The sequence below is a fragment of the Pelophylax lessonae genome (genome assembly GCF_965119305.1).
Source record: "Pelophylax lessonae genome assembly, chromosome: 5".
Classification (NCBI taxonomy): Eukaryota; Metazoa; Chordata; class Amphibia; order Anura; family Ranidae; genus Pelophylax; species Pelophylax lessonae.
In genome coordinates, this window is record NC_138772.1 from 67618496 (window position 1) to 67631440 (window position 12945).

General features: G+C 41.8%; 1 protein-coding gene across 1 annotated transcript in view; it reads left to right on the forward strand.

Moving 5' to 3' along the window:
- Nucleotides 1-12945, forward strand: part of LOC309556055 (macrophage mannose receptor 1-like) — a 256698-nt gene that overhangs the window by 58956 nt on the left and 184797 nt on the right. Inside the window, exons 6-9 of the mRNA XM_082258349.1 lie at nt 1043-1183; nt 4675-4854; nt 6950-7107; nt 10089-10202. Coding sequence (XP_082114475.1) covers nt 1043-1183; nt 4675-4854; nt 6950-7107; nt 10089-10202 — 593 coding nt within the window. The remainder of the gene's footprint in view (nt 1-1042; nt 1184-4674; nt 4855-6949; nt 7108-10088; nt 10203-12945) is intronic.

Sequence of the window (12945 nt, forward strand, 5' to 3'; positions counted from 1 at the left end):
GCCACGTCATCACATCTAGACCAGGCAGCGGTCCGCACTGCAGGCGGACCCCGCCATACAGCTCCTCCGTGAGGGAACTCGCTATTATTGTCTTCACAACTGTAAGTGCAACCATTTGTTTTTAATAAATATCTACTGTTGGTAATGCACTATTGCGGTCCCCTCTGTTGTGTCCCCTATTATTGAGGTCAACCAGACTAAGGAGTTACTGCAGCCAATCAGAGTCTAGTCACCTTTGGCAGGATCTTCTTTCGTCAGGCTTTCTGACTGGGTCTGTTCCTCTTGGACACAAGCAACTACATCAGCCATCCTAGAGTCCAGTAACCCCCGGCAGGACCACTCATCACCATAGAACCAGGCTTCTTGTTTGGCTTTTGTCCGGTAAGAGTCTAGGGAGCACGAGTGTGTCAGAGTGCCTTCTGTATTTCTGGGAACTTTTCTACCTGGCTGCATGACCTTTGGAGCGGTCATATTCATATATGCCCTTAACGTTTAACTTCTGGTAAGAGGCCAAGCTGGTGGTGGGACTTTGCACCTTCCAATCACAGTTCACCTTTCCCCAAGCTGGAAGTTTATGTCACCATTTTTTGCACTTTATTTATGGACTTATAACATGGACGTTTATTGCACATTGGTGTATCACTAGTCACCTTCTGGATATTTTTTGTTTTACACGAATTGCATACGTTTTCATTTTTTTGCATTATTATTGCATTTTTGGTTTATTTGTTTGCATCATTTTGTATGTTGCACATATGCACTAGGGCAGCGCACCTGATTTCTTTACATATTCTACAACATACACTCTAAGGTAGCAGCACACCCTATATTGAATCAGCTCACTTTCCTACCCACCATATTCACTTTTATGGTTTATTGGCTTGAATCATTCAGTTAAAGGCAAAACATAGCATTTATTTTGTACTTTATCACAAAGGCACACTTATTTCATTTATTTGAGCTTACTATATATATTATGCAATCATTGCAAATGATTTTCTTAAAGTGTTTGTATATAGAACATGTTTGCCTCTTCCTTTAGGAAACCCATCAGCAGAAGATGGGAAGAACTGTGGGTCACTGGAGCCGGATAAAAATGCGAAGTGGGAAAACAAAGTATGCTCTCAAAGGCTGGGATACATCTGTAAAAAGGGAAACATCACCTCCTACAGCCCTCCGTCTGGTAGGAAATAAATTATTAACATTAAGTCCTCTGTACTATTTTGCTTTAAATGGTAGACAATGACATCATTTTTAATAGAACATATAATTTTTTTTTTTCAAATATACTTTTTATTAAGATTTTTTAAAAAGGGATTATACAGCATAGTCAAACATGAAATACACCAGGACACAGCATAAACAGGAGCGGAAGTGCAAGAGAATAATAAAAAAAAAAAAAAAAAAAACCTGCATACAGTATATCACAGTAAGTTCATATATCATTATTAAACTGATCTCATGTAAGCAATACTGAAAATGTCAATATACCTCTTACCCCTTGCAACCCGCTATCGCACATTTCCGGAGTTATCAACTCTCCTAATAATCCCATCCCTATAGAGCGAGAGGAAGGAAAAGAGAAAACAAAAAAGAAGATAGAGAAGAAGAAAAAAAAAGGGGGGACGAGAGTAAAGGGGTGGTATAGTAATTTCACCAACCTCTCCCTCCCAATGACCATAGGCGAAAACACCCAGGAATTGGAAAAATTGGCCCGACAGGCCACCATTCTTCTTCCTAGCCGAGTAGGTCCAGACCCTCATGTCTTATTATAGCTCTCTTTTTTATGTTGAGTTGACATAATAAGATCTTCTATTCTATATTTCTTCTACCTTCCTTATCCATTCCACAATAGTTAGAGAGGATTGTTTCTTCCAACTGAGAGGGATGCATGAATGATCTAGCTGCATTCGAGAGATGACAAATAATGGACTTTTTATTTGTCATCTCTGTAGCCCTCTCAGGTCACCTGCGGAGCTTGTATAACTCCATATAATGACAGAGAAAAAAAGAAAAAAGGGGACGCATTAAAGTGTGGTACCGCTGGTATACGTCTAAATTTCAACTTTAGAGGAGTTTATACAAAATGATACCATTGCATATTTATAAGTCTATATCCCTGTCACCTCCTTACTTTTCTCCCAATTTATTCAAACCCACCTTCTAAGTCCCTTTCCTCTCTGGGCCTGAGATGGTAAGGGATATCTACATCCCCAGAGGGGGAGAAACACAAAAAAAGGAAAAAAAACACAACAGAAAAAAACAAAAAAGGGGGTGGAGCTTCCCATCTCTAAATTCCACCACATCTCTAGATCTTACCCTCTTTAACTATTTGGATCTAGATAGGTTATTATCCACAAGAACCTAGGTTCATATTTAGCGGAGGTCACAGACACCACAGACACCAAAAATAAACTATTTCATGTATATATCCATACACCAATATCACATTCCTTGATGTCCTCTTTCTCTTTTTTTAACCCTTTTCCTCTCCTTCCCTCCCCCCCTCTCTCCCCCTCCCCCTCCTCCCGAAATCCCCACTTTTGTTCAAAACCATTCCTCTGAGTCTCTCTCCGCTCCATTCAAGTGGGATAGGGAACACAAAAGAAAAAAAACAGAAAAGCGAAACCCTAAGGGCGTGGGGAAAACAACCCCCTTACCCCATATGCACCAACACATGTTCCACCAAAAATCACTACTTGTTTAATCCACAACTCGCTCGTGCCTTGTGAAAAAAAAAAAGAAAGAGAAACGTTAAGGAAGTGGGAAAAACAACCCCGTTACCCCATATGTGCCAAACCGTGGGAAATCACTGCTCTATGCATCCACAGCACACACAGTGTTCTGTGCATGCAGAGAGTACTATTTTCATATACAGTAAATCGAGCTTTCTTTTGGTGGTATTTAATCACTGCTGGGCTTTTTATTTTTTTCGCTATAAGTGAACAAAAAATAGAAAAAAAAAAAAGTTTTTCTTAGTTTCTAATAATTTCTAATAAGTCATTTTTTTTTCATACATTTTGACCAAAATGTATACTGCTACATTTCTTTGATAAACATAACCCAAGTCAGTGTATATTATTTGGTCTGTTTGAAAGTTATAGCGTCTTCATGCCAATCATTGAAAATGGATCACATCTGATCACACCTGATATACTGACTGCCTACTGTACGTATGTCATTCCTTGAGGCCCTAAAATGTCAGGACAGTACAAATACCCCCCAAATGACCTTTTTTTGGAAAGTAGACAGTCCAAGGTAATTAGTAAGAGGCATGGTGAGTTTTTTTACTTGTATCAGAAAAAAATATTCATAGGAAAGAGGACAGAAAGCACCGAAAACAAAGTAAAAACATTAAAGAAATAAACCAAACTGATTAATTTTCAGAAACCAATGCAGAATGTTTTTTTTTTTTTTCATTCACTGGCTCTAAGTGAGCACCTACATTATCTCACAAAAGTGAGTACACCCCTCACATTTTTGTAAATATTTTATTATATCTTTTCATGTGACAACACTGAATTACACTTTGCTACAATGTAAAGTAGTGAGTGTACAGCATGATCCCCTCCCTTCAGGGACCGGGCCACAGGGCAGTATTCCAACATGATAATGACCCCAAACACACCTCCAAGACGACCACTGCCTTGCTAAAGAAGCTGAGGGTAAAGGTGATGGACTGGCCAAGCATGTCTTCAGGCCTAAATCCTATTGAGCATCTGTGGGGCATCCTCAAATGGAAGGTGGAGGAGCGCAAGGTCTCTAACATCCACCAGCTCTGTGATGTGATCATGGAGGAATGGAAGAGGACTCCAGTGGCAACCTGTGACGTTCTGGTGAACTCCATGCCCAAGAGGGTTAGGACAGCACTGGAAAATAATGGTGGCCACACAAAATATTTACACTTTGGGCCCAATTTGGACATTTTCACTTATGGGTGTACTCACTTTTGTTGCCAGAAGGTTAGAAATTATTGGCTGTGTTGAGTTTTTTTTAAGGGGCCAGCAAATTTACACTATTATACAAGATGTACACTCACTACTTTACATTGTAGCAAAGTGTAATTTCTTCAGTGTTGTCACATGAAAAGATATAATAAAATATTTACAAAAATGTGACGGATGTACTCATTTTTGTGAGATACTGTATGTAAAGAGAACAATGACTATTGGTTGCTGCAGTACATGGGTCATATGATGACTGAAAAGGGCCATAAATTAGGCATCAGAAAGGTACAACCTTTTGTAAGGCTACTATTGTCTGTATCTTCCTGTCCCAGTGACCTCTGTTCCATTTATTCCTTATCCTGGAGTCATGGGTACAGTAAATATGGGGACATTTCCTCAATAGGGATCATAAAGAGCAATACCATCTAAAACAAGTTATTATTTTGTCAGCTTTTGTAAATCAGTCCTATAATTAGATATATCAACATAATATTTAGAGACATATTTAATATTAACAGGTACAACTATGATTTGTGACCTACTACTGGTAAAATGTAGAGCTACATTTACCACTGAGGAATAGGAAATCCAGATGTATGCTGAATAAGATCCGGGTGGCAAACATGATTTATAACTAGGGTATAGCAAATGAGTGCGAAGTAGTTGTTTAATCCACTGGTTTACAAATATGGTGTATACCTAAAATGTTTTTTATATTTTGGTACAGACGCTGAGCCCATCAATTGTCCACCAATCTGGATCCCCTATGCTGGCTATTGTTATCATCTGTATAAAGAAGAGAAGGCTTGGCAGGATGCAAAGGTGTCTTGTAGGAAGGAAGAAGGGGACCTTGCGAGCTTGCACAATGTTGAGGAATCCAGCTTTGCTAATTCAATCTTTGAGTTTGGTAAGTAAGAGTAAAGAGTAAAAAATGGAATATATAGCAGCTTACCAATCATGAGATGTGGTGGTTGCATCAGTTTTCTTTTTGTAGCGTTCCCCTAGGTTGCTAGTAAGGTTAAGGTAAATTTAGTATTTTTGGCTTCTCTGTATCCAGTGGAGCAGAGTGTGGTTTTTTTTGGCTGTTCTGGGTCTCACAGGCTGCAGCCACAACTAATACTCCCTGCTTTCTAGTAGACTCTATAATGTAGTGGGTTGGAAGAGGCAGACCCTCAGCTTGAATATTTGTGGAACTCTAGCCAATCCCTTGGTAGTTGTGCCCAGAAGGTGGGGAGAGAGCCCATTAATAGCCGGAGGCTTGGAGCTGGCTGAAGCCTGCAGAAAGCTCATCAAGGTGCCAGCTGAAGGAGAGCTGACGGCCTATTACAGAGAGTTTATCAAGGTCCTAATTCAGGAGGAGCTGGGGCAGCCTATATTTTTCCTGGAAGTTTTAATTTAGAAGAGGGTGTGCACTGAGAATCCAGCCTGCAAAATTCATGGTATAGTGTCTAGCCACTATTGGACAGGAGGTATACAATTATCTGGTGACACAGTGGGGTTGGTTTACTAAAGGCAAAAAGACTGTGCACTTTGCAAAGGGCAGTTGCTCCAGAGCTTAGTAAATGAGGTAAAGGTTCGCTTTGCAAACAATACCCAATCACATGCAAGGAATACAAAAAAAAAAAAAAAACAGCATTTTTGCTTGCACATGATTGAATGATGGAAATCAGCAGAGTTTCTGCTCATTTACTAAGCTCTGGAGCAACTTTGCAAAGTGCACAGTTTTTTCCTTAAGTAAATTAACCTCAGTGAGTAGAGACTTGGAAGTGGGATCCTAGTGTAGCACCCTCCTAGGTAGGTGCTAGTGAGAGTGTATAGTTTTGAGCTCTGCCTGCTTACCAGAGGGGCTGAAGGTAAATCTTTATTGTTCTCTGCCTACCAGAGAGCAGGATCTGTTAGTGAGGTCTGCTCAGTGTGGTCAGTATGCAATTCATCCAGTCTGGAGAGTGTTTCACGCTGGTCCAATAGGGAGGCATGTTAGACAGTGGGAGGAAACCTGACAAATGGGTGCATAGGATTTTGATACAGTCCTGATGCTTGGCAGAGGGCAGGTTGCCTGGGTGCATGCTGGGATCCTGTATAAAAGCCAAGAGCAGATGTGCTCAGGGTCTTTCGTTGGAGAGCGGAGTCCCAGAGGGAGGGGCAGCTGCCTCCTCCTCTGTAGAGGCACCATGCGGTCGCATGAGGACATCCTGAGGGCCAGAGGCGGTTGAGATGAGCTGAACCCAGAGGTCTAGGGAAGCTGACTGAGAGGGGAGACACTGGAGACCCTGTGGCTGCAGGATCCTGAGTACAAGGACTCGTGGAAGGGGCCTGAAATGAGGGGGGCCACCCCTGATCATAGGATAGTCAGTGGACAGGTTTCAGCAGAAAGAGGATTTCTAGGGAGAGTGTCCTGAAGATAAAATAAGAGATTGTCCACCAAGTCATCTTGAAGAAAAGCAAGAGACTTAATCCCTATTCATCTAAAGTGTCAGGATGAATTAACAGCCTGGCTGTTCCATGCCTACAAGCGAAGTAGAGAAGATAGAAGTCATCAGATATTGTGAATAATTAAATTGGAGTATCCAACTTTTCCTTCTCCTATCCCCATTACAAAATAAACAACAAAACAACCAAATACCCCTGGACTGTATTGAAGTGAGAGCCAAGAGGAATGTGAAAATTGCACTTGTTTGTGGCAGTGTGTTGGTAAGCAGGGGGACCCATGTAGTGAATACCCAGCAGTCCTTATGGGGGCAGTGCTACACTAGTGAATGCCTCCTGTTTAACCCCTTATGTGACTGGGTCAATGCTGTTAAAGTGGGATTTGTCCTGTTGGAAGTGCTTGTGGCTCTAGTCTTTGCAAAGAGGTGAAAGGGGGGGTGCCTCCGTGAGGAGAACAGACATAATAGAAAGTCCTCCAAGTGTTTTTTGGTAAAAATGAGTATTATTAATAATAAAAACTCCTATGCCACTGCCATTTATAAAAATAACAAAACTGTTTGAACACTGTCTTATAGAAGATGGAAAGGATGTTTGGCTCGGACTGAATGATTTAAAGATGGAAATGCTTTTTGAGTGGAGCGATGGCACTCCTGTGACCTATACAGTGTGGCAGAGAGGAGAACCTTCACACATCGAAAACAGAAAAGAGGACTGTGTGGCTTTAAACACTACGGTGCGTTCCGGCTGGGCAGAATTATTGAAACCCTGTCATCACAACCTACCCTACTCAAGAACACAGGATGGCAGTCTTGTGGACATCATTAGAGAATTACAACAGGGGGTTTTACGTAGATACAGTTACACTGAAAAAAGACACAACTCCACCCAGTTCAACCAATAGAAAAATAAATAAATAGAAAAAAGGAAACCTCCATATACAGAGCCCTATACCCACAGTTAATCCAGAGGAAAGCAAAAAAAACCTATAATGCATGGTCTACTATGATCCAGCGGGGGTAAAAAAAAAAAAAAAAATCAAGAGATATTAAAGCAGCTGTAAACCGTTGGTAGCTTTTTCTTTTATACCTGCAAGGTAAAGGCATAATGTGCTGTTATACCTCACCTACTAGCACATTATGTGACACTTACCTGAAAACGAAGCCCTCCAATTATGTGATGTAATCGCTTGGGGCAGCGCCCATTTTCTCCCGGGCTTCCTTCCGGGTTCGCGGACTCTGGCTGTGTGACAGGCAGGAGCCGTGATGACATCACTCCTGGGCAAGCGCAGGGGACCCCTCATTCACAGCACAGGTATCTGAAGGAATGGCACGGGTGCCCGTTCCTTCAGAGCGCATGCACTGATGACGTCATCGGCTGTATGCAATGTATAGGTAAGCCCTATTATAGGCTAACCTATAGGTACAAATTATAGCTTGAAGTTTACTTTCTCTTTAACCTCCCTGGCGGTATGATTGTTTCCGATTTTAGGTGCTGAAAGCGGTACAATTATTTTGCATGTAATTCTTAAGGACGAGCAGCCCAAACCAACTATTTACATATGATTTTGTTTTACTGTGCATTCTTCTTTATAACATCTCGGGTATGATAAAGTTTGAAACACAAAATCATAAATTATAATATAATAATTAACTATAAATAAGTTGAAGTATATATATATATATATATATATATATATATATATATATATATATAAAGTACAGTAAAACTGCAGGAAAGGGCACTGGGGGGCAAACTAATGTCAATTTATTTTATTTTGTAATGTAATCCAATAGGATTACAATATATCAGTGTGTTTGGTGTGTTTTATTTTTCAAATTTGCTGCTGGTTCCACCCCCCTGCGACGTGACGCTCGCAGGAGACGGAAGCCGGGGCTCACAGCATCGGGCGGAAGATCTGGCCGCCGTATGCTGCAGGGACACATCGCGGGATCCTGGGGACAAGGTAAGTAACCTCTACCAGGATTCAGCGATGCTCCCTGGCGGTACCCTGAGTGTGGCTCGGGGTTACCACTAATGGCACTAAAATTCCACCCCGAGCCACACTTGGGAATACCGCCAGGGAGGTTAAAGGCAAATTTAAAAAAACAAAGATGTTATACTTACCTGCTGTGTGCAGTTGGTTTTGCACAGAGCAGCCCCAATCCTCTTCTTCTTGAGTCCCCTGCTCACGCTTCTGGCCCCTCCCTCCTGCCAAGTGCCCCCCAGAGCCAACAGCTTGCTATGAGGGCTCCCAAGCAAGCTTGCTCTGGAGCCTCTGCTCTGCATGTCCATTCACACACAGAGCCATGGCTTGGCCCTGCACCTCTCTCTTTTCTTATTGGCTCACTTGCCAATGGCTCCTGCTTCTGACTCAGCCAATGAGAAGGGAGAGTCCCCGGAGAGCCAAAGCTCTTGTGCACATCGCTGGATTGAGATGAGGCACAGGTAAGTGTTCAAGGGCTGCTGCACACAGAAGGTTTTTTACCTTTATGCATAGAATAAACCTTGGGCCTTTACAACCTTTTTCATTCCTGATCTCCCAAAGGAGATATTCCCTAGATCAACACTCTCTGGTGTTATTACCTACAAAAGTTAAAATCAAGTTATATTTTGTGCATTTAGGAATGCATTCCACTCTTTTTTTAAACAATATAATCAGCCAGTTAAAACTATTTTTTAATTGATAGAACTAAGGACCACAAGCTGTTCACCTAACAAAGTGAATGTTAGTGAATAAGGATGAGCTTGGGTTTGGTCTGAACCCAGAAGGAAAATGTCAGTGCCAGCCCAATCAGCTAAGGCCAGGGCATTCCCCACCCCACAGTTGTACATACAGAAAGGAACAGGGAAGCTTGTGACATCATTGACCTAATATGGCCACAAGTCCAAATTAAAGGAGTTGTAAGGGCAGAAGTTTTTTTTTATCTTAATGCATTTTATGCATAAAGATAAAAAGCCTTCTGTGTGCAGCAGCCTCCCCAGTGCCCCCTAATACTTACCTGAGCCTCATCTCTGTCCAGCGATGTCCACGAGTCCCTCGGCCGTCCGGAACGCTCACTCCTGATTGGCTGAGACACAGCAGCGGCGCCATTGGCTCCAAGGACTGTCAATTAAAGTCAGTTAGCCAATCAGGAGAGAGAGGGGGCGGGTCCAAATTACAGCTCCATGTGTGAATGGACACACAGAGCAGCAGTTTGGCTCAGGTGCCCCCATTGTAAGCTGCTTTCTGTGGGGCACTCGACAAGTGGGAGGGGCTAGGAGCAGCAAAGAGGTACCTGAGAAGAGGAGGATCCGGGCTGCCCTGTTCAAAACCAACTGCACAGAGGAGGGAAGTATAACATGTTTGGTATTTAAAAAAAAAAAAAGAGACTTTACAATTACTTTAATTCACTGACATTGGCAATGATAGCTTCTTTCTGGGGTTCATCCGAACATGGATTTGAAACAAACCCCAACTTATCCCTTTTAGTGAATGAGGTAAACCGGAGTTCACTTTAAATATTCAATCATATGCAAGGGGAATAAAAAAAAACAAAACAAAAAAAAAAAACAGGATATTTTTTCGGGCACATTATTGGGTATGCAAAGTTAACACAGCCTCACCTTATTTAATTACAGTCACTTTACTGATTGAAGAGTCTTTATTTTATTAGTAAATAAACCTGACCATATAGCTCAGAATTTAATGAGCATTTTCTTCCCTTTTCTGTTCAGCTTGGTCAATGGTCAGATCTGGCATGTGAGAAGAAGCTTCCTTATATCTGCAAGAGAAAACCCTTGCCGATCGACCATGAGCGAAAACCCATTGATGAGCCCGGCTGTAGTACGGTAATTCATTGAATTTCATTTCATGACTTCTTTGTAAATTTCTCTCCAGCTGTTTTATATGGTCAGCTTGAACGTCCCAAGAGTCTCTTGAAGACAGAAAGACAGGGCCGGGACAAGGGGTGGGCTGGAGGGACAGTTGCCCTGGGCGCAATGGTTTATTGCAGGGATGGGGGGGCACCTTGACCCTAACCCTAAGGGAAAGGGGGGGGGCGCAGTTTGGCATCCTTGCCCTGGGTGCTGGATGACCTTGTCCTGGCACTGCAGAAAGGTGTCATGGTATATTTGTTCAAGCCAATTCCCATGACAGAAGGATCATGCCTATTCCGTTTGAAGATTTATGCCTCTAATTTCACAATTTTGGACTCACTTTTGATTTTCTTGGTTTTGTGGTTATACAACCAGTCACTATTATTATTGTTACATTTTAGTTTTATTACATGTGTATTTTGTAATATTTTTTTACTTCGATATATATATATATATATATTTGCATTTACATGCACTTTAATTTACCTCACAGTGCTGCACTTTATATATTTTAAATATGCTTACGGGCTGTCATCTGTAGTGCTAGCTGCTTCTTTTTGCACATTTACAACAGCGCGGTTTTCACCTCTATAATCTATGCCTATTCCTAGCATAGCATTAAGGGAACCTATAATCTATACCAGAGTATTGAATACTTATTCTTTTTTTTCAAACTCTACACAAACAGATAAATACATAGACGAAATACAAGCATGTGTTTTTCTTTTTTTTACCTGCCAAAGCAATTGCATTTCTGTCAATCCAATTCTGGGATCTACACATCTCGGGCACACAACCAGACCCTGTCTGATAGGTCAGGAGACCTGATTTATCTCTGCTGCAGTTAAAGTGAAACTAAATGGGTTAAAATAAAAGTTACAGGTCTTGTTTCTCCCCCAGCTAGTAAGTAAGAAAAGTAAAGCAGCAAACCGATCTCCTTGTCACTCTGTGCTCTCTTCCTATCACATAGTTGCCAACATTTCAAAATAATTTCCAGGGACACTTTGCTGCACAGCTATCAATTACCACACCCACTTCCCTGAAGCTCCACCCACTCCATATATTTAATCTCTGCCTACATATCATCAGATTATAGGGTCTAATCAATATAGAGAGAATTACAGGAAATTGAAAAGGGAATTTCAAACTTAAGGCCAAAGTAGCAAAGTTGGAATAATTCTCCCATTCAGCTGCACTACTTCTGCCTAAAGTTTAAAATTCTCATCACAATTCCCTGCAATTCTAAAGTGTGACATGTGCTCAGATGTGACCATATAAAAAATGTAATATGTAAATATAAATAAAGTGCAAGGTGTAATAAGTACAATAAAACCTAATTATACTATCTGGTAAAATTAGGTTTTTATCTTCCTAATTTACACCTTGCACTTTAGTTATATTTACATATTCCATTTTTTTATGGTCACACCTGAGCACCTTTGACAATTTATTCACATGTCATGTTACCAGATATTTTTGCAAGGCGCAGACGAGAACGAGTGCCTTTGATTTAAAAATGGCGCCAGGCGCCATTACGTAATTGCGCATGCGTAGTTACGATGTCGGCCTGCAACCATTTTTTTTACGGGCAACGGCTGCCCGTAACGGGCATTTATGGTCTGCCCGATTAACGGGCGCTTGCCGGGACAATGTAAATTACCCAGGACAGGCTCCTATTTGCCAGGACTGTCCCGGCAAAAATGGGACAGTTGGCAAGTATGCTATCAACAGTGCCTTCTTAAGAGCATTAAGGGGCCCCAGGCAATATAGTGCACTGGGGCCCCGCCTACACAATCACCCACGAGAATAAAAATGCAAATTATCGACAAAGGCTATATTTATTGGTACAGCAGTGCAAGGCTAATGACAGCTTACAAGTTCGGTGGCTGATTCCGGTGAACACACACACAGACGAGAGTCCGACTCGACTGTCCTGTGTGTGCCTGTTCCCGTGGAGGCGGACAGGCATTCCTGCAGTTGTGGGCTCCCTCTCTACAGCCCAAGTGGTCTGACAGCAGCACAGGGCAGACAGGCAAGTGGGGCCCCTGGGCAACTTCCCATCATGCCCATTCGGTAAGATGGCCCTGCCTATCAACACGTTTCTTTTTGGCATATCAGCACAGCAGCACAGCCGATTGGCTCCTTGTGCTGCTTTTCAATCTCCCAGTTCTGCGAAAGCCCAGAAGCTGTTCTAATCCATCAGCCACGAATGACGCGCCTGCACCGGAAGTGACGAGGAACACCGGTGCAGGCGCATTGACTCCTGGGATTGATGACGATCATCTCCCAGGAGTCAATGCAAAGGGAGAAGTGATGTCGTGGGCCGTGTCCGCAGAGGGAGGAAGTGGAAGGAAGGTAAGTTAATTTTCAGAAAAAATCAGGCAAGTTAAAAAAAAAATTATAACTATCCAATTCTTTTTCAGGATCGTTTAATCTAACAGAAGGTGCAAAGTGAAAAAATAGGGTGGAACTCTGCTTTAACCACTTTAAGACCAGAAGGATTTGCCCCCTTAATGACCAGGCCCTATTTTGCGATTCAGCACTGTGTTACTTTAACTGACAATTGTGCGGTCGTGTGACACTATACCTAAAAAAAATTGACGTCCTTTTTTTCCCACAAATAGAGCTTTCTTTTGGTGGTATTTGATCACCTGTGCGATTTTTATTTTTTGCGCTATAAACAAAAAAAGAGCGACAATTTAGAAAAAAAAAAAAC